This window comes from Dipodomys spectabilis, unplaced genomic scaffold, assembly GCF_019054845.1.
Source record: "Dipodomys spectabilis isolate Male_0828 unplaced genomic scaffold, ASM1905484v1 ptg000001l, whole genome shotgun sequence".
Lineage (NCBI taxonomy): Eukaryota > Metazoa > Chordata > Mammalia > Rodentia > Heteromyidae > Dipodomys > Dipodomys spectabilis.
Genome location: NW_024870678.1, coordinates 31783899 through 31803192, shown reverse-complemented (window position 1 = coordinate 31803192; position 19294 = coordinate 31783899). Strand labels below are relative to the sequence as shown.

The 19294-nt window shown below is 36.8% G+C and overlaps 1 protein-coding gene across 1 annotated transcript in view; it reads right to left on the bottom strand.

Moving 5' to 3' along the window:
• The window catches only part of Tab2 (TGF-beta activated kinase 1 (MAP3K7) binding protein 2), a 43457-nt gene that overhangs the window by 6388 nt on the left and 17775 nt on the right, over positions 1–19294 (bottom strand). Inside the window, exons 3-6 of the mRNA XM_042673634.1 lie at positions 13324–14824; positions 2012–2172; positions 1729–1822; positions 461–541 (exon numbers count right to left, since the gene is read on the bottom strand). Of these exons, the coding sequence (XP_042529568.1) occupies positions 461–541; positions 1729–1822; positions 2012–2172; positions 13324–14824 (1837 nt within the window). The remainder of the gene's footprint in view (positions 1–460; positions 542–1728; positions 1823–2011; positions 2173–13323; positions 14825–19294) is intronic.

Genomic DNA, 19294 nt, shown 5'->3' with positions numbered 1-19294 from the left:
GACATATTTCATCATGCAATTTGGTATGCCTATCAGAGTATCAGAGATGTAAATAGTAGGTAATACTTTTGGAAAAAACTCATTGTAAAGAATTCAAGGTATGTTATTTGCTTAAAAGTTTCACATAAAAATAATGGAATATTCTTAAGGAATCTTCTTTATTTAAATACAAATTTTTTTCACCTGATTTTTTTTTCTTTTTAAACCAAGACTTGCTATTTTGGGAGTTTGCAGTGATCCTAACTAAAATCACAAATATTACTCAAAAAAAAAAAAGCTAAATACACTGCAGCTTTGAATCCGCCCCAATCCCCAGCATGGAAGTGAAAATAAACAAACATCTTCCTATGAATCCACCCAAGAATGCCAGCTACTTCTAGAGTGAAAGGTTGGCAAAAATAAAAACACCCTAAAATCTTGTTTCTAAATGTAACAGCTTTCACATTTAATGGACACTAACCTTTGGGTTTTGGTGGCACAGGACCTACAAATCCAATATTGTCATAAAAGTTATGAATAGCGCTGGGGTTAAAGTGTGGTCCTGAAATATATAAAAAGTAAATATATCAATGTTTATAGCTCAGAAATATTTGATTTTTAAAGCAAGCATTTCTTTCTAAAAACACAACAATATAAACAGAAGAAATGCTTTTCAATTATTTTCACCAGTAATCTCAAATTATATGTAAGATTTCACAAACATTTAAAAAATATAAGTACACTATAGTACTCATAAACAGAGGCAAGTGCCAAATTGAGGAAGAAGCCAAATTAAAGCTTATTATGAAGAATTAGAAGCAGATCTTGCTTTACGTAAGAAATTAAATAACCTTAAATGTGATGATTAAAAAAAATTTAATTATCAAACAGACTTAAACAACAGAAAAGCCTTGCCCCACATTACTATAACAACCTTCAGCTAATGGATAGAATGGTTTGGATGTCACACTAAAGGAACAAGTTCAACCACTCATTTTCTTTTTCTCTCCAAAGTTTAAACTCTGGCATTTTTTCTAAAAATGTTTCAAGATAAACGGCGTACCACATTTTAAAAGAAATTTAAGTGAAATTAGTCACCTTTTAGTATAATGGATACGGGGTCACACTCAAAAGTATGACTGAGGATTCCTTTAGGTTAGCTTCCTTCCTTTGCCTATCTTTTCTGTTTTGTACATTTGTGTTATGGCCTCAAATTCAGAACTAGGTTTCAGCAGTAAAATCTCATTTTGGTTTTCTACAGAGCTGAATTATTTTTTTTTTTACTATAATAAGGAATCACTCCTTGTTTCTAACAGCTCAAGTAATAAAAACCTATCACAATCCTAAGAATGAACTTTTATTTTGTTCTCTGGTGGGAGGTGTATAAGTTATTGAAATTATTGAAAAGTAGAAGAAAAAAGGGGCAAACAATTATTTGGATACATCTGTATTAATGAACATCACTGTTTCAGGCTTCACCTATAGGTCACAGCTAGACATACTAATCAGTGGCTTCCCGTGGGGATTTACAGTATATAAAATACGTCTAGTTGCTCCTGAATCAAATGCATATCTTTGTTTTGGTGGAGAATAGAGGAGATAAAAATCCAGCTGCTGAGCCCTATCTGGCTCTAAAGTTAACTAGTCTGTGACAGTAAGTTTGTGAGTGAGTGGCAAGTCTGTTTTTAGCCACAGAAGAGTTGGCGGATCGATTCAATGACTTTCAGCTGAGTATGCACTGAACTTTACCTCGGGCTTGAAAAAGATCAATTTCTTTGGTTAAGCAGTCAATGTCAATCTGGAGTTGTCTATTACAACTTCTCAACTGCTGCATTTCTTCAAGCTGTAAAATAATTCCATGTAAGAAAGATTTGCATTCAATTTTCACATCATTTAGTTAAAAAAAACAGAGTGGAGGAACAGGTAAGGACAGAAAACCAAATACGAATCATGAGCATTTGCAGAAAACTAGATCAAGTTTTTTTTTTATGATGGCAGACAGTATGAGAGTATATAAGACTTTAACACTTACTGAAGGGATCTGGGATATGGAATTTGACCTTTTCAATCGCCTTCGGGTTAGATTATTTTCCATTTCATTGACCTCGGATTTTAGTTTATCCAGCTTTTTCTTCTGAATCTCAAGTTCTCTTTGAAGACGCTCCATTCTGGCTTTCTGGTGTAGCAACAGAGCTGTATACATATAAGGAAACGTGAGGATCCACCACCTTAGGAATGAACCTCTAAGCTGACTTGGTAAAACAAAAAACAAAAGGACTATACTTGTGACAAACCAGAACTGACCAATAATCCCAAAGCTACATTAAAACACAACATTGTTAGTTGTTTAAACACGTATAATTTCAAAAACTCGAACTTAAAAGTTGTTTTAATTATTTAAGCAAATATCATTCACATTTAAACGTTTCTTTTAGGGTTTAGATTAAGTCTCCTTCATGGTCAAGATAATATTTTCAGCTTATACCTTTTCTTTCGTTTTTTACTTTTATTATCAAGGTGCTGTTCAAAGGTGTTAGTTACATATGTAAAGCAGTGAGTGTATTTCTTGTGAAACATTGTTACTCCTTCCCTGGTTTTTCTCCCACTTTTCCTCCTCCCACCCCCCCCTCCCAAGTTGTACAGTTCATAGTGCCTGTATCACTGTTGCATTGGTTCACTCTTTGTCCTTTGTCTCACCATTTTGTTATTCTCCTTCCACTCCCCACATTTAATGTATATACAAGACACAGTGTATCAAAATAAAGAAGTGGCAACAGAGGATAAACCAAAGGGGGAAAATACAAGAAAAAAGAAATAACTTCACACAGTACATTAAAAACAACAACAAAACCCTTTGTTTCCATATATTGGAGTTCATTTCAATTAGCATCATTTTTATATGGTCACATATACATAGCTATAGAGCTATTATGATCCTCTGCTAGGACTATCCTAGACATATACTAATTATTACAAATGAAGGAAACCATCTGGTGTACTTCATTTAATATGTTTTTTCCCAAGTCTTTTCATTTCCTTATGAACGGGGTGATGTCATTCTGATGGAAGCATAGAATTACATTGTGTATATATACCACATTTTCTTGGTCCATTCATCTATTGAGGGGCATGTGGGTTGGTTCCATATCTTAGCTATGGTAAATAATGCTGCAATGAACATAGTTGTGCTGGTAGCTTTAGTGTGGCCTTGTTTGTGTTCATTTGGGTAAATGCCTAGGAGGTAGGAATAAGTTTGTAAAACCAAAATAAGTTTGTACAATCAAACAATAAAGATCAAGAAGTCAATTAATGGACAACATATTTCAACAAGTTTTAGAACTTAGTAAAAGCAGATGAAATGACAGAGACTAATAAAGGAGAATAGAGAAGACTACAGCAAGGCATTATGAACAGGCAATTAGCTTGCCCTATAGCCCTCTAGGAGAATGAAGGAAACAAGTAGTGGGAGAAGTGACAATGGGGCAGAAAAAAGTGTCTGAATGACTGGGTATGGAGTAATCATTCCCCATTGTGAAGGGCAAGCTATCCGTAGCTTCATGTTTATTTTAAACCCCCACTTCCATTTCCCTTCCTAATGCAAAGGTGTAAGTCTCACTTTCATAACACGGGCTTTCATATGGCCTTTCTAACACTTTACTCTTGTACTGAAACCATCAGCCAAAGATCACCGCACATGAAAGAAGTGGATAAACAAAGAGCAAAACTGAACCTTAAAAAATGAAGGCAACCAGGGAGACAAACCAGCACTTCTAATTAATGTAATTAAGTGATAAAACATTCTGCTATTAAAAAGAATCTGCGAACCAGTTCTCAGAAATTAGAAACATCACTGCTGAAATAAACATTTCCTATATACAGGTTATAACAAAGACCAAGGTAGTCTCCTAAAACAGAAAATGGAAAGACAAGACGGTAGAATATACTAAAGACATATGGTCCAGGGGACTGAAGGCATGGCTCAGTGGAATAGAGCCTGCAAAGCCACTGTGAAACCCTGAATTCAAATTCCAGAGCTGCTCCCACCCTCTAAACAAGGAAGCTGGAAAGTTGGTGTAGGATGTTGAATAACTGGTGACAAAGTCTAAAAAAATGAAACTGTAAAAACTGTTAGAGATCAGAAGAACTTTTCTAGGGCTGAAGGTAGAATATGGAGTAGGGAACAAAAAGACTAAAAAAAGTCCTAAGAGCTTCTGCCTACAGTCACAAAATTCTGAGTTCAAATCACAGTACTACCAAAAAGTTTTTTTTGCCAGTTGTGGGACCTGAACTCTGGGCCTGGGCACTGTCCCTCAGCTATTCAGCTCAAGGCTAGTGCCCTATCACTTGAGCCATAGCACTACTTCTGGCTTTTTTCCTGCTTATGTGGTGCTGAGGAATCGAACCCAGGGTCTCATGTATGCAAGGCAAGCACTCTACCACTGAGCCAACTTCCCAGCCCCTTTTTCTTTTTTTAAAGAAGGAAAAAAGGTCTACTACTAGTCACGTCATTGTAAAATTTTATTATTTCCAGGAAAACAAGATCATCTACAAAGGCACAAATACAATGATATAGGATTTTCTCAGTGACATGTTCTGTGGAAAAATGAATTTCATTGAAGAATTCTACACAAAGGTAAAAATATGAGGGTACTTTCAGACATTTAAGGATTTATGTATATTTCAGGAGATATTCTAACATAATGAAGGGATAAATGAAGAAGGAAGAGTCAAGAAATGGTGACTCCTATTTATAAAAAAACAATAAAAAATCCCTAGGTGAGGGTTAGGTAGTAAACTTAGCAAAAAATCAGTTGATATTGTGAGGGGGCAGCAATGTCTCTTGGAAAAAGGAATAAATGGTACCTTAGAGAGATAAGAATCTGATAAAGACAAAATGAAAAAAAACCCTTCTAAAATTCCAAAAGAGAGAGAAACCAGTATCAAAGAACTATCATACAAATAAACAACTTGGCTCTGTCATGAACTTTAAACAGTATGTTATTTTTTGTGACTTCTATTAACTGTCAGTGTTATAATCAACCCATAGACCAAGCATAATCTATAAACTGCTGTTTGTGCTGCTCCATCTGTTGAAGCATATCCCCGCGGAAGCGGTATGAGATGAGACCTCTAGTGCTGCTCTTATACATGGGATTAGTGTCCTTCTCAAAGAGACTTGATGGTGTTTGCTCTTCTCTTCCCACACCACACACAAGTCACCATCTAGGAGTCATTGGCCCTTACCAAATACTGAATCTGCTAACACCTACATTTTGAGCTTCCCCGACCTCTAGAAGTGACAGGAGCACATTTCTGTTGTTCATAAGTACTTAAAGGATTTTTTTTTTTTTGTTAGTCCTGGGACTTAAACTCAGGGTCTAGGCACTGTCCCTGAGCTTCTTTCTTTGCTCAAGGCTAGCGCTCTACCACTTGAGCCACAGCACCACTTCCAGCTTTTTCTGTGGATGTGGTACTGAGGAATAGAACCCAGGCCTTTATGCATGCTAGGCAAGCACTCTACCCAGACCTTAAATAATTTTCTTGTAACACTGGAATATACTAAGGAATCATGAACAAAGTGTAAAAGTTAGCTACTATGAATATGTATTATATAAGTAAAAATAAATAGATACAAATTGGAAAGAAATAAAGAGAAAGGAAGAGCTGCTGGTGGCTTACTGCTATCAGTAAAAGCCTAATTTATCATAGCAGTTAGCAAAAAAACCAATTTAAACAAAATAAACATATTTTAAAAAGCTACACTCTGGGGCTGGGAAGTTGGCTCAGTGGTAGAGCGCTTGCCTTGCATGCCTGAGGCCCTGGGTTCGATTCCTCAGCACCACATAAGCAAAAAGAAAAAAGCCGGAAGTGGCGCTGTGGCTTAAGTGGTAGAGCGCTAGCCTTGAGCTGAAGAGCTGAGGGACAGTGCTCAGGCACAGAGTTCAGGCCCCACAACTGGACCAAAAAAAAATAAATAAATAAAAAGCTACACTCAAACTCTGTATATATCTATATACAGTAATATGTGGTTTATGTATATATCCAACGTAATTAGATATAAACAAAAATTACACTATATAAATGTACACATAAAATATATGTATTGATAAAATACAGTGAATGTTCACCATTTTGGAATTCAAGCTTAATCAGATAGTAATGGAAATGAAGCTATTTTTGTACTACTAGTTTAAAAGGCATTAAACAAACACAGGGAAGTACAAGGGATAGAAACAAGCAAATTATTTCAAGGGCTGACATGTTATTACCTTGGAAAGTGTAGACATTAAACATCTCTTGGATATGAAATAATAAAAATAATTTCACTTTTAATGAATCCTAATTTTAATTAGGATTTTAATTTAATAGAAGAAAACATTGATAGAAACAATGGTAAAATAAATAACTGATATTATTAAAAAGTCTCTTTAAATGTTAAACTTTAATTTTTTTCACGTAGCAATAGTTAATACATTGTGAAATATAGTAAGACCAGTAAGACTTTTATGGTACTTGCACTGAATACATATGACCTTTTTATATGCTAATTGTACTAAGGTAATAAAAGTGGCATATTTAACTTAAAATTGTTTTACTTCTTTAGTTTCCCAAACAAGTCTGTTTTCCTAAACACATAAAAAAGGAGGAATTACAGGTTAAAAAAAATTAGAATCTTTTGAATCCTTTTTCAGACAAAATGAAATTAATGGATAAAAGTAGTTTAGTCATGTAACTACCTCCCTCTTGTGGCTGTTAAGATAACTGTTTGTGAATTAAAGTTCAGTATATGTAAATTTAAGTACACCTATCCAGGTGAATCTGATGTGTTATATAGAAAGCTAAGTCTTCACCCAATATTTGGCAGCTTCTGATGAACAATGCAGAAAAATGTCAATTTTATTTGAAACCAGAAAAAAAAAACAAGAAGTTCCATATGGTGTTAGTTTAATAATTTTAGGCACTCTATAGTATCAGCAACCTTAAACATGAGGACAAGATGAGCTTAAAACATATCTATGATTCTGTAAAGTGTATCCCAGACTTTGTCTTGATGGATATAAAGATTATGGACTTATTTCAAAGAAAAAAAATGCAACTGAAAACATAATGGGGACATATTTTTCCTTATATATATATATATATATATATATATATATATATATATATATGTATGTATATATAAAAATATATGCATGCTTAAATCATTCCTGTCATTATACTAAGAAAGTACAATGTCAGTTTCCAAGAAAGAGTCAAAATTTCCTATTTGGTGATTGAATCACAAAAGATTCAATGGTGGCAATTCTTTAAAACAAAGCACCCTGTTTTTATTATTTTGCTATTTTAAAGGCAAATTGAAATCCTGGCTTGCAATAGTGCTATAACTAGGCCTGTAACTTGGGAATAGATGCACCAACAGCACAATGAGGGATGATGCTTAATCTCTGTAATTATTTGTAAGACATTTAAATTATTTATACTTAACAGGAGATGAGTGTTAATCATTTTACAGCACTGGCAGGGTCTCTTGTTGGAATTCACTTGTACATAATTAAAACTTTATGAAATCTTGTAAAGACACAGATCTTCTCCAAAAATCATTTCAGAGATTAGGAATGTTTTTAGTTTAAAAGAAAATATTGTAGTTACGTTGATGTTTGTGACAGGACGCTATGAGACTAGCTCAATGTCATTTCAGGGAGTCTCATAACAGAAGACACAACACAGTACACATTTTGATTCTCTTTTTGAAGTTTTAGAAGGGGAAATTGAAAAAAATAAGACAAAACTTACAAGTCTTGTTAAAAATCATTAAAATTAGAAACAATAAAGTCTATAAAAACAGAAAAGTTCACAAATTAGTTAAATACAATTGGGGAGGAGGAGTGAGGGTCAAAAAAAGTAAGAGGGGTTTAATATGACCAAAGTATTTTATATGCATGCATGGAAATGTCACTATGAAGCTTAATATTAAAATTTAAAATATGCCAATGAAATTTAAAATATGCCAATGAAATAGGCTTCAAAAAAGGGATGCATGGAAAGATGCTCACCTTCATTCATGAAAAGATATAAATTAAAAAAATAATATTGACCTAGCAGATAAAGATACTTTTTTGATAGGAGGGGTAGAGAAAGAACAGTCTTCCAAATGTTCTTCATTAGTAAGTATAGGAGTATAAGCTAGTAGAATAGTTTTAGAGAGAAATTCAAATTGAAACTGGCATCATTTATTGTGGCAGTCATCAATGTCTTTCATCAAATATTTCTGGCTGCCTTCCCCTAGGAATGTGGTAGCACTGTGCCTTTCACTTCCTTTGAATTTGGTGTGATTAAATGACTTGTTTTACTCAAAGTGTAATACATTGAGGTAGAGTGCTGTACTTCCAAGTCCCTGGGTAGAGACAACACTAGAGAATCTATACTGCTGTATAAGCATAAGCAAGAATGAAGTCACTAGTATGATCTGGCTGTTACTGCAGCATGGTAACCAAGCCTACATCCCAAGTCTCTTTTGCCAACATTCTTGGATATGGGCAGAAATATGATATGGGAGGACTTTCATTGTATTGGTGTCAAAGCTGATTAGCAACTACCATCAAGAAAGGACTGGTTAGATATGGCAGCTAGGTATGCTTAGATATCTTGGCAGCCATGTTTAAAACAACAGACCTAAACTCGCTAAAATGGAATTCACTTGAAGAGGAAACACACTCACACACACAAATATAACTTGAATTTTTAGTAGAAAAACTATGAATAATCATTGGTTATCTCTGTGAAGAGACCTTTTCATAATACATGGTTAGATTCTATTTGTAGTTTTTATTAATCAAATAAGGAAGAAAGTATTTTATAGCAATCTTTGTAAGAACTGGTTAACTGTGTAGAAATTGATAAAAACTGTTTCTACCACTTATAAAGAATGAGAGCAAGATCCCAAATACCCAAAGTCATCTTGAAATAGAACAAAGTAGGAGAATGCACATCTCAATTAAAAAACTTATTGTACACCAATGGTAATTAAGACAATGTAATCCACCTTAAATCCCTTGTCTCTACCATGTTTGGAAACTTAGCAAAATGATTAAAGGCTGCTATATGATATGATCCTGTGTCTATGTATCGGTTCAGGCCAGAATCACTGCCCTCTACACCAAGAAGGTAAAAATATACCTGGACAGGGTTGTCATTTTCAGCTTCTTTGCTTTCCCCTTCTGTGTGTCTGGGGTCTGCTTCTCCCCATTTTGCCAAATCTTTTATGAAAGAGTGTAAAGCTGAGCATGGGTACCTCATTCTTATAATCCTAACTACTCAGAAGGCTGTTATCTGAGGTTCAAAGCCAGCTCTGGCAGGAAAATCAGTGAGATTTTATCTTTAATAACCAAAACCTGGAAGGGGAGCTGTGGCTTAAGTAGTACAGTGCTAGAGTGCTAGCCTTGAGCATAAAAACTCAAGAGACAGTGCTCATGCTCAGGCCCTGAGTTCAAGCCCCAGGATCAGTGTGCGTATGGGCCTGTATGTACACACACACAAACAAATTAAGAGTGTAAATACTGGCATAAGGAACATATAAATCAATGACAAAGAATGCGTCTAGAAATAAACTCATTTGATTATAGTCAATAGTTTTCTTCAAAGGTGCCAACACGGGAAAAAGTTTTTAACAAATAGTGTTGGTGCATCTGGGTAGTTGAATAAAGTTGAATTTGTAACTTATACTATTATACAGAAATTAACTTAAACTATACAAAAAAGGGGGGCGAGGGAGGGGGGGAGATGGGAAGGGATGGGAAGGGGAAACAAAGGAGGAGGCAACAATGCTTGATAAGAAATGTACTTATTATCTTGCCCATGTAATTGTAACCCCTCTGTACGGTATTTTCACACACACACAAAACCTATACAAAAAACCCCCAAAATACAAAGACTAAAACTATGACTCTTATATCTTAATGATCATAGATCTGTCAACTGATTCTTAGATAAACATCAAAAGCATGATGAACAAAAGCACACAAATGAGACTTCAGCAAAACCAGTAACTTTTGGGCTTACTACAGGTCTTCATCAAGAAAGTAAAAATATAACATAGAACAGGAAGGAAGAATTACAAATTTAAGTAACAGAATTACTTTGAGAGCACATATAGAACTCATATAATTCAATAATTAAAAAAATTGATATTCCAATTAAGACGAAAAACCACAAAGAAATAATTTAAAGGCAAAAGTAAGACAATAAGCAAGTCAGATAATAGCAAATATTGGTGAGGATTTGTATGTTGCTGTCAGGAATGACAGTTATTTTGAAAAAAGCTCAGGCAGTTTCTCAATATAGGAATATAGGATGATTACCTCATGTCCCAGTAATTCCCCTCTTAGGTATACACTGAAAAGAAATTAATGAAAATCTACACAAAAGCTTGTACACAAATGTTTATAGCAACATCTTTGATACTAGTCAAAAGTCAGAAAAAACAAAATGCTCACCAAAAACTCATAAATTTTAAAAATGCAGCATTATCTATATAGTGGTGTTACTTGGCTATAAAAATAAAGTACTAAAACTGCTACAAGACAGTGATAATAGATCAGACAGTACATGACTGTTTATATGAAGTGACCAAAATGACATAAGTTTATAGAAACAGGAAGTAGATTAATGGATGCCTAGCACCGATGGTGGTGGTCATGGTATGGGGGAGGTAAGAGCTTATTAACAGGATCTGAGTTTTTTTTTTTTCCATCAGTGTATATTAACTGGATAAATAATAGGTTTCATTGAATTTCCACACACATATCCATGTATCTAATATATTCTGACCACATTTACCTCCTAATTACTCTCTATTATCCCATCTTCCTCACCACCCCCCAAAGTCTGTTTTTGTTTTTTGTTTTTGGCAGTACAGAGGTTTGAACTCTGGCTCTTACACTTGCTGTGCAGATGCCACTTGTGCCAATACCTGCAGACCCTTTCTCATTTTGGGTGTATTTTTTTAAAAATAGGGTCTCACATGTTGCTTGGGCCTGACTGGACCACTATCTTCCTGCAGAGCTGGGATGAAAGATAATCATCATATCATCACTATTCACACCATTATTCTTGATTTTTTATTACTTAAGCTTGAATGTCATGAACTTTTGTGACTAGGCTGGCTTCAAACTGTGATCCTTCCAATCTCAGCCTTCTAAGTAGCTGGCTAGATTACAGGCATGGTCACTGTACCTGATCTTTGGGTTTCTTTTTGAGGTAACAGAAAGTGTTCTACTACTGGTTGTGATGATGACCAATATCAATAAATACACTAAAAATCACTGATTTGTACACTTGAGTTGTATGATATGTTAAATATAGAAGCAGAATTCTGTATGACTTTTAAAAATCTTTTCTAACTCTGAGATTTACCTCAAATTAAAAAGTTACTGTTAAGGGCTGGGAAGGTGGCTCAGTGGTAGAGCGCTTGCCTTGCATGCCTGAGGCCCTGGGATCGATTCCTCAGCACCATGTAAGCAAAAAGAAAAAAGCCGGAAGTGGCGTTGTGGCTCAAGTGGTAGAGCGCTAGCCTTGAGCTGAAGAGCTGAGGGACAGCGCCCAGACCCAGAGTACAGGCCCCATGACCGACCCCCCCCCCCCAAAAAAAAAAAAAAAAAAGTTACTGTTAGGATTAAGAAGAACTGACAGGAAGGAGGGAGTCACTTGGGGCGAAAAAATCCCTAAGTATTTTAATGTAAATTGATTTTAACTATTATTTAATAAAGTGATTTTAATGCCTATAATGAACTAAGTTCTACAAAAGGCATTTCTAATCAGCAGATCCTTAAACAAAAGTACAAAAGTCTGAACTAATTTAATTTACATTTCCTTTTGAAAAGAATATTTAGCTCATAAGTTTTGGAAAACTGGCATTTTATTAGGTCTCACATAGAAGAGCTAAGATTTAGAAAGAGGCCCTAATGAAAAATGACAAGGAATGAGAAATGCTGAAGGACATTTTTTAACTCATTTTTTTACTTATATTTTTATTTTAATTCAAAGCTAAGGCTACTGGTTTAATAAAGTCACAGCTTTGATTAATATCAATCTGATGATCAGAACATAAATATAACCGGGGGAAAGGCTTTAAAGTATCATTAAGTAATTTATGATTTTGTGAGACTTCTAGGATTTGTGATTATGTGAGACTTTTAAAACAATGCAGTGTGTCAGCTAAGTCATACTACAGATGGATTTCAGGAGAAATAAAACAGCAGAAATAATTTTCAGTCATGTTAGTTTGCTGAGTCCACCCTGGTTTTTGTAATAAAATAATGTAGGCTTTTTTTGGTGCTGGTGCTGGTCATTGGACTTAACTCATGGCCTGCCCGCTGTCCCTAAGCCTTTTTGCTCAAGGCTAGTGTTCTAGCATTCAAATCACACTCTATTTTTGGCTTTTTTTTGGTAGTTAATTGGAGATAGGAGTCTCATGGACTTTCCTGCCCAGATGTCTTTGAGCTCCAACTCTCAGGTCTCAGCCTCCTGAGATTACAGGCATGAGCCATCAGCACCCAGCTTTGCAGAAATTTTAAAGTCAGCATTACTGCACATACAGGAAGAACTGAAAGTTGGGCACATTCCTATAATCTCAGCTGCCTGCAGGAAGGCAGAGGCAGGAGGATCAAGAGTTCTAGGCCAGTCCAGGCCTAGCTGATCCTGCCTCCAGAACAAAAAGCAAACCAAACACAAACAACAACTTCTATCCCCAAAAGCCCAGGGACATGATCAAGTGGTAGAATGCATGTCTAATAAGCACAAGGGCCTGGATTCAATCCACTGGGGCTGGAGAAGCTGGGTCATGAGGAATGGGGACAACAGGTAACTGGAAAGCATGTGTCTATAGATACTAAACCAGAGTTGATTTATCTGAGAAACTGATAACTACCAACATTGTTGTTTTATGATAATAAAAGAGTTAAAATTTCATGCTGGGCATGGTGGCTCAGGCCTGTAATTCTAGCTACTCTGGAGGCTCAGATCTGAGGATCGTGATTTCGTGATTCAAAGCCAGCCAGCCGGGCTGTGAGACTCTTTATCTTCAATAAACCACTCAGAAAACCAAAGTGGTGCTGTGGCTCAAGGTTGAGTGCTCGCCTTCAGCCGAAGAGCCAAGGAACAGTGTCAAGGCCCAGAGTTCAAGCCCTACAACCGACTAAAAAAAAGCGTGTTAAAATTTGTACAAATGTTTTCAAATGTTAGCATTTGAGGTAACATTTGAAGGTAATACCCATTCTACTATGAAATGAAGTGTACAACTATAAAGCCCAGCACGGAAAATTGCCCCTCCTTTACAGTAAGTATTACCTTGTGTATAGGCAGCATCATCAGATCCCATACTCAGTTTCCGGGCTTCACTTATTCTATCCACATGTGCTAAGGACGGGTCAGTGAGGTGCTGGATAGTCTCTGTTTCTACATAATGATCAGGATGATTGAGAAGATTTGTAAGTTCAAAGGTCGGGGACACAACCCCTGGTGAAACTGCAGGGGGCTTATTGGGAGAAACTGTAATTTTGAAGGTGTATTTTGTGTTGGGCTGGGTGACTACCACTCGAGGAGAAGTTGCAGAGTTACTGCCTATAGCTCGACTTTTGGGAGGGTGATGATGGATGAAAGCAGGGCCCATGCTCACTTGTCCGGACATATTCCTGGAGGCAGCAGAGGCCCCAGAGTTTGTGGATATGAAGAGTGTGGGCTGATTCCGTAGGCCCTGCTCATCTCCTGTGGTGGCATTAGCTGAAATATAGACCTTAGGCTGACTCCGGGAGATCATCTCATCAGTACTTGGAGGACTGGCAGCTATGTAAACAGTGGGCTGATTTCTACTTAAGGTATGGCTATTGACTGAAGAGGAACTGTTGGCGGTTCGAGGTCCAGAAGAACGTAATTTTGAAGAATTGTTTCTTTGGGGGGGTTCAAGTTTGATTTCAATCTGGTTTTTTCGAGGTCCTGTCGAAATATTCTGAATGTTATATTGGCTATGGGCAGAAGGCTGTGAGCTACCAGATGAATGAACTGTTGGTGGTTGTGGAGTAGTAGGTGAACTGATGGGCATGTAGACATGAGAGGTCTGGTGGCCTTGCTGATTTGGCTGTTGGGCTGAGGTATGTGGCAGAGGATTAGATGCAGGATAAGTAGTCCAAGGACCAGGCTGTGAAGGTTGATAGACTTGCTGAGGGTTCATGGGATTAAACTGAGATACCCAGCCAGAATGCTGTTGTGTCTGTCGAGTTGTACCACTAGGAGCGGTAATATAAGGCCTAATATAGATAGAATTTCCCTGTGGACTGTTAAGTACAGGTGGAGGTACACCATGTATGTGCAAAGATGTAGGAGTATTACGACCAGTCTGGATATTTGGGGCTAATGTTACCATAATTGGATTAAATCTGGGAGTTTGTTGAGAAAGGTTAGATGCTCCTTTGCTGCCTAGGTGAAATCCAAGATGTGGTGTTGCATTTGAAGCACCAGATGTACTGGACATTCCAAAAACATTAAAGCCTTGAGGAACTTGAGCTGGTGCTGTCTGTGGCTCCTGCTGAAATAGTTCATTGTTGGACTGACCACCTTGAAGCTGTCCATCACTAATGCTGTGTGTTAAAGTCCGACTTCCATTCATTCTACTTCCTTCTCTTCCATGGTGGTAAACATTCTGTGATTGCAAGTCCAAATTGAGAGAAGTCATGTGATTACGTAGACCAGAAATTCCTGAATCATCCGAAAAATTCAGGTCTCCTTCACCATAAAGATACCTTGTACTCTCCTGAGAGAGAACAGCACAGCAAGCATCCAGGTTATTATTATTCTATAAGATAAACAAAAACAATTTATGTTAATAATCAGAAACTAAACTCAGATTGTTATTATTACACAGAATGTGTTTAACAAATTAATGACTAATAAAATTATAGCATATATATGAAACTTTTTGAGAATAATTTTTATGCAAATGACTGAATTAAAAATCCTCACTACTAGTGTAATGAAATTGGTAAAAAATAAAAATGAATCCCATCACTGTTGTTTTAGAAGCTATTTAGCCAAATGGTTTCATACAAACAGTAAAATTATAACAACTAAAACAGAACTTTAATGCTGAATAAAGTAACCAAGTTAAGTATGTAAGAGTTTATAATTAAGTTTATTTCTAAGGTGAATGTATCATTCAGGGTTTCTCAAAGTATTCGAAGAAAATATTCTATCAATACTTACACAATACTTATTTTACCAATAAATTCTCTTAAACCAACGACCGTTTAGCAAAGTTAATTTTTTTTTTTTTTTTGGTGCTAGTCCTAGGGCTTGAACTCAGGGTCTGGGTGCTGTCCTTGAGTGTGTGTGTGCGCGCGTGTGCGCGTGTAGTGTGTGTGTGTGTACGGTTGGTCATGGAACTTGAACTCAGGGCCTGGGCACTGTCCCTGAGTTCTTTTGCTAAAGGCTAGAGCTCTATTATACTGAGCCATAGCACCATTTCCGGCTTTCTGGTGGTTCACTGGAGATGAGAATCTCATGGACTTTTCTGCCCAGTCTGGCTCTGAACCATGATCCTCAGATCTCAGACTCCTAAGTAGCTAGGATTATAGAAGTGAGCCAGCGGGACCTGGCTAATGTTTAAATTTTTACAAGTTCTATAATTTAAACCATAGTTACCTAACTTCTTTACCATCTTCTTCCTTTTAACCTGTGGAAAGTATCTTTCCATGAAATACATAAATGTAAGGAAGCTTCCAGAGGAAATGAGTGTATACTCTGCCTTTAAAAAGTACCATAAAAATCCACTCCAGAGAAACAAAAGAAAAGCAAAAACAAACTTTAAGGAATCACCAGCAGAGACTGTATAACCATCAGTCACAAATCATCTACAAAGTATTTACTGAACATTTACCATATACATAGCACTGTGGAAGACTGGATGACATATAAAATTTGATTTTTCCATCTAGAACTTGCAATTCAGGTAGATTAACCACAGTGAGTATAGTGATGACACATGTCTAATTTCAACACTTAAGAGGCAAAGGCAGGGAGATCATGAGTTTGAGGCCAGTCAGTCTCTACATAATGAGTCTGTCTCAAATATAAACAAACAAGTGCTGTCACCAAACAAGGGATACTTACATCACATTTACAGGAGACCAATTTGTCTTTAATATTTTCCAAGTTTGGAGGTCCTGCAAGCTAGTTATACTTAGAGAAATTCTTTCCATTCTTTTCTTGTTACAGTTCTTGGTGAATCAGGTAAAGGTAAATTACCTGGATGTCCAGAATGTTGAGAGAGAGAGAGAGGAGGGAGAGAGAGAGAGAGAGTGTGTGTGTGAGTGTGTGTATGTATGTGTGTGTGTGTATACTGGGGTTTGCACTCAGTGCCTTGGGCTTACTAGGCTGGCACTCTACTACTTGAGCCATACTTCCAGTCTTGGTAACTGGAGTTTGAACCTCAAGGTAAGATATTCCCCCAGAACCTGCCTTTCCTTTTTCATTAGTAATGTTTGGATAAAGTCTTGTATTTTTTCCTTGGGATGGCTTCTGACTACAACCCTCCTACTTATGCCTCCTTTGTAGCTGAAATTACAGGAACATACAACACTATTCCAAGCTTCCTGGTTGAATTAGGGTCTTGCTTTTTTGCTCAGCCTGGCTCTGAATTGGAATTTTCCTGATCTCTACCTTTTGAGTGGCTAGGATTACAGGTGTGTTCCAACATGTCTGGACCCTGAACTTTTTTTGAGAAAGAATCTCATTATTCAGCTCAGGCTAGACTTGAACATGTCATCCTTCTGTCTTAGATTTCTGAATGATAGGATTATGTGTATGCTACAAGAAGCATCTTGTTTTCCTAACACATCACAAAGAAGATATTGAAGAACATATATACTTTATATATGTTATATGGGCTGGGAAGGAGGTTCAGTGGTAGAGCGCTTGCCTTGCATGCATGAGGCCCTGGGTTCGATTCCTCAGCACCACATAAGCAAAAAAGAAAAAAATCGGAAGTGGCGCTGTGGCTCAAGTGGTAAAGCGCTAGCCTTGTCAAAAGTTGAAGAGCTGAGGGACAGCGGCCAGGCCCAGAGTTCAGGCCCCACGACTGGACCCAACAAAAAACAAAACAAAACAACTTTATATATGTTATATACATACACGCTTACATACATAACCTATATATACTTTTCTCAAAGTATTCTAACTGGGTTTGGGGTATGGCTCAAGTGGTAGAGCACTTGTACCTGAGGTCCTGGGTCCAATCCCCCAAAATGAAGAAAGGGAAAGAGAAAACACTTAAAGTAATTCTACAAAAGACTGTTTTATTCCTATTTTAAAATATCAATTACTGAGTTATGGGGAAGTGTTCTAGATAGTTTTGTCTATAGAATTTTATTAAAGAACTTACAATATTTTCCTACTAGTTTTTCAATAACTATGCATCTTCAATATAGTTTCATTTTGCTACAAAAATCTATTTTACCTGAAAAGTTAAGAAGTGACTTCTAGGGAGACTAGCTATCTCTCCACCTTCCCCATTTACTCCTTCCCGCCTTTTGTTTGTTGATTGTGGGGCTTGAACTCTGGGCCTTGGTGCTGTTTCTCAGCTCTTTAGCTCAAGGCTAGTGCTCTACTACTTAAGCCACAGCACCACTTCCCCCATACCTTTTTTAACTTAAGTCCATTCTTATTACTCCTCCCAATTATTTTCATTTCACATTCTATAGGTAAATGGGGACTGCTATCCATTCCCTGGATGTTTACTAGAGCCTTTCATTTATTATTATTATTACCCCTTTATTTCCCTCTCAATTTGCTTTATACAACCAGGTAAATATGAATTAATGAACAAAAACTTTAGCTACACACACACACACACACACACTCCCTACCCCCCCCCCCCCCCAATTTAATAGAACCTAATAAACTTCTCTCAATTTTTTCCAACCTTGGACTGGGAAGTTGGCTCAGTGGTAGAGTGCTTGCCTTGCATGCATGAGACTCGGAGTTCGATTCCTCAGCACCACATAAGCAGAAAAAAGCCAGAAGTGGTGCTGTGGCTCAAATGGTAGTGTGCTCACCTTCAGCTGAAGAGCTGAGGGACAGCATCCGGGCCCAGAGTTCAACCCCCATGACTGACCAAAAAAAAAAAAAAATCCCCTCTTCAATTTTTTCCAACCTCATCTTTCCATCATGGGGCTCAAAGGGAAATTAACATATGGACATTACTACTGAATGTCAAATAAAGTAATTATGACATACTAAGTTCTTTTATAATGCAATCATGAAGACCCTCATACAAACTGCTTTTGTGTGTGTATATGTGTGTGTGTGCTGGTCCTGGGATTTGAACTCGGGACTTGAGTGCTGTCTCTGAGCTTTCTTTTGATCAAGGCTGGCACCCTACCACTTCAGCCACAGCTTCACTTTGGATTTTAAATAGTTTATTATAAGAGTTTTACAGTCTTTCCTGCCTTGGCTGGCTTTGAGCCTGGATCTCCAGATCTCAGCCTCCTGAGTAGCTACAGGTATGAGTGGCCAGATCAAATTGTGTTTTGTATGTAGAAAAGTATAAGACTCAATATTCAACTTAAAATAATACATTTTTGACTTCTTGGTTATCCACAGACTGCTTCTCCTTTTGATAGTGAATGATTTTTAGTTATAACTCCACTGAGCTGAACAAGCAAGTCACCTTTGAGAATGTAAAGAAATATAAACACATGCAAAACAGATAAGCCATCTCTACTACATCTTTACTAAGCCATCTCTACTTCTAATACTTCAGACACTTAAGAGATTTACACTTACACTAATTGCAAGAAAAGTTAAAGGAAAATTTTCATTTTTGAGATACAATTATGGTACTGACCAATAACACGTACCAAGCTCTCATTATGAATCAGGTATCCTACTGGTTGCTTACCTGCATTATCGTATTTAATTCTCACATGTTTTTTCTTCCTACTGTACTGTTAAGGATATTAATATGAAGGTAATAAAGTGAAGGGTAAAAGGCTCATCAGATTATTGCTTGTAACAATCAAAACTTGAATTTAGGTCTGCCTATTACCAAAACAATGATCTTAACCACTGTCTATGTATAGCAAGCAGTATGGAGAATTGGATCCAGCTCAAAGGATAAGAGCAGCAGAGGGTGTGAGGAGGAAGAACTAGATAAGCCCATCAGTTTTAGAAAAGCCAAGTTCCACATCAAAAACTAGTATGCCTTAGGAAAGACACATAAAATTTATTCAGAAGGTCCTGAAGTAACAACGTTTTATAATAATGCAAA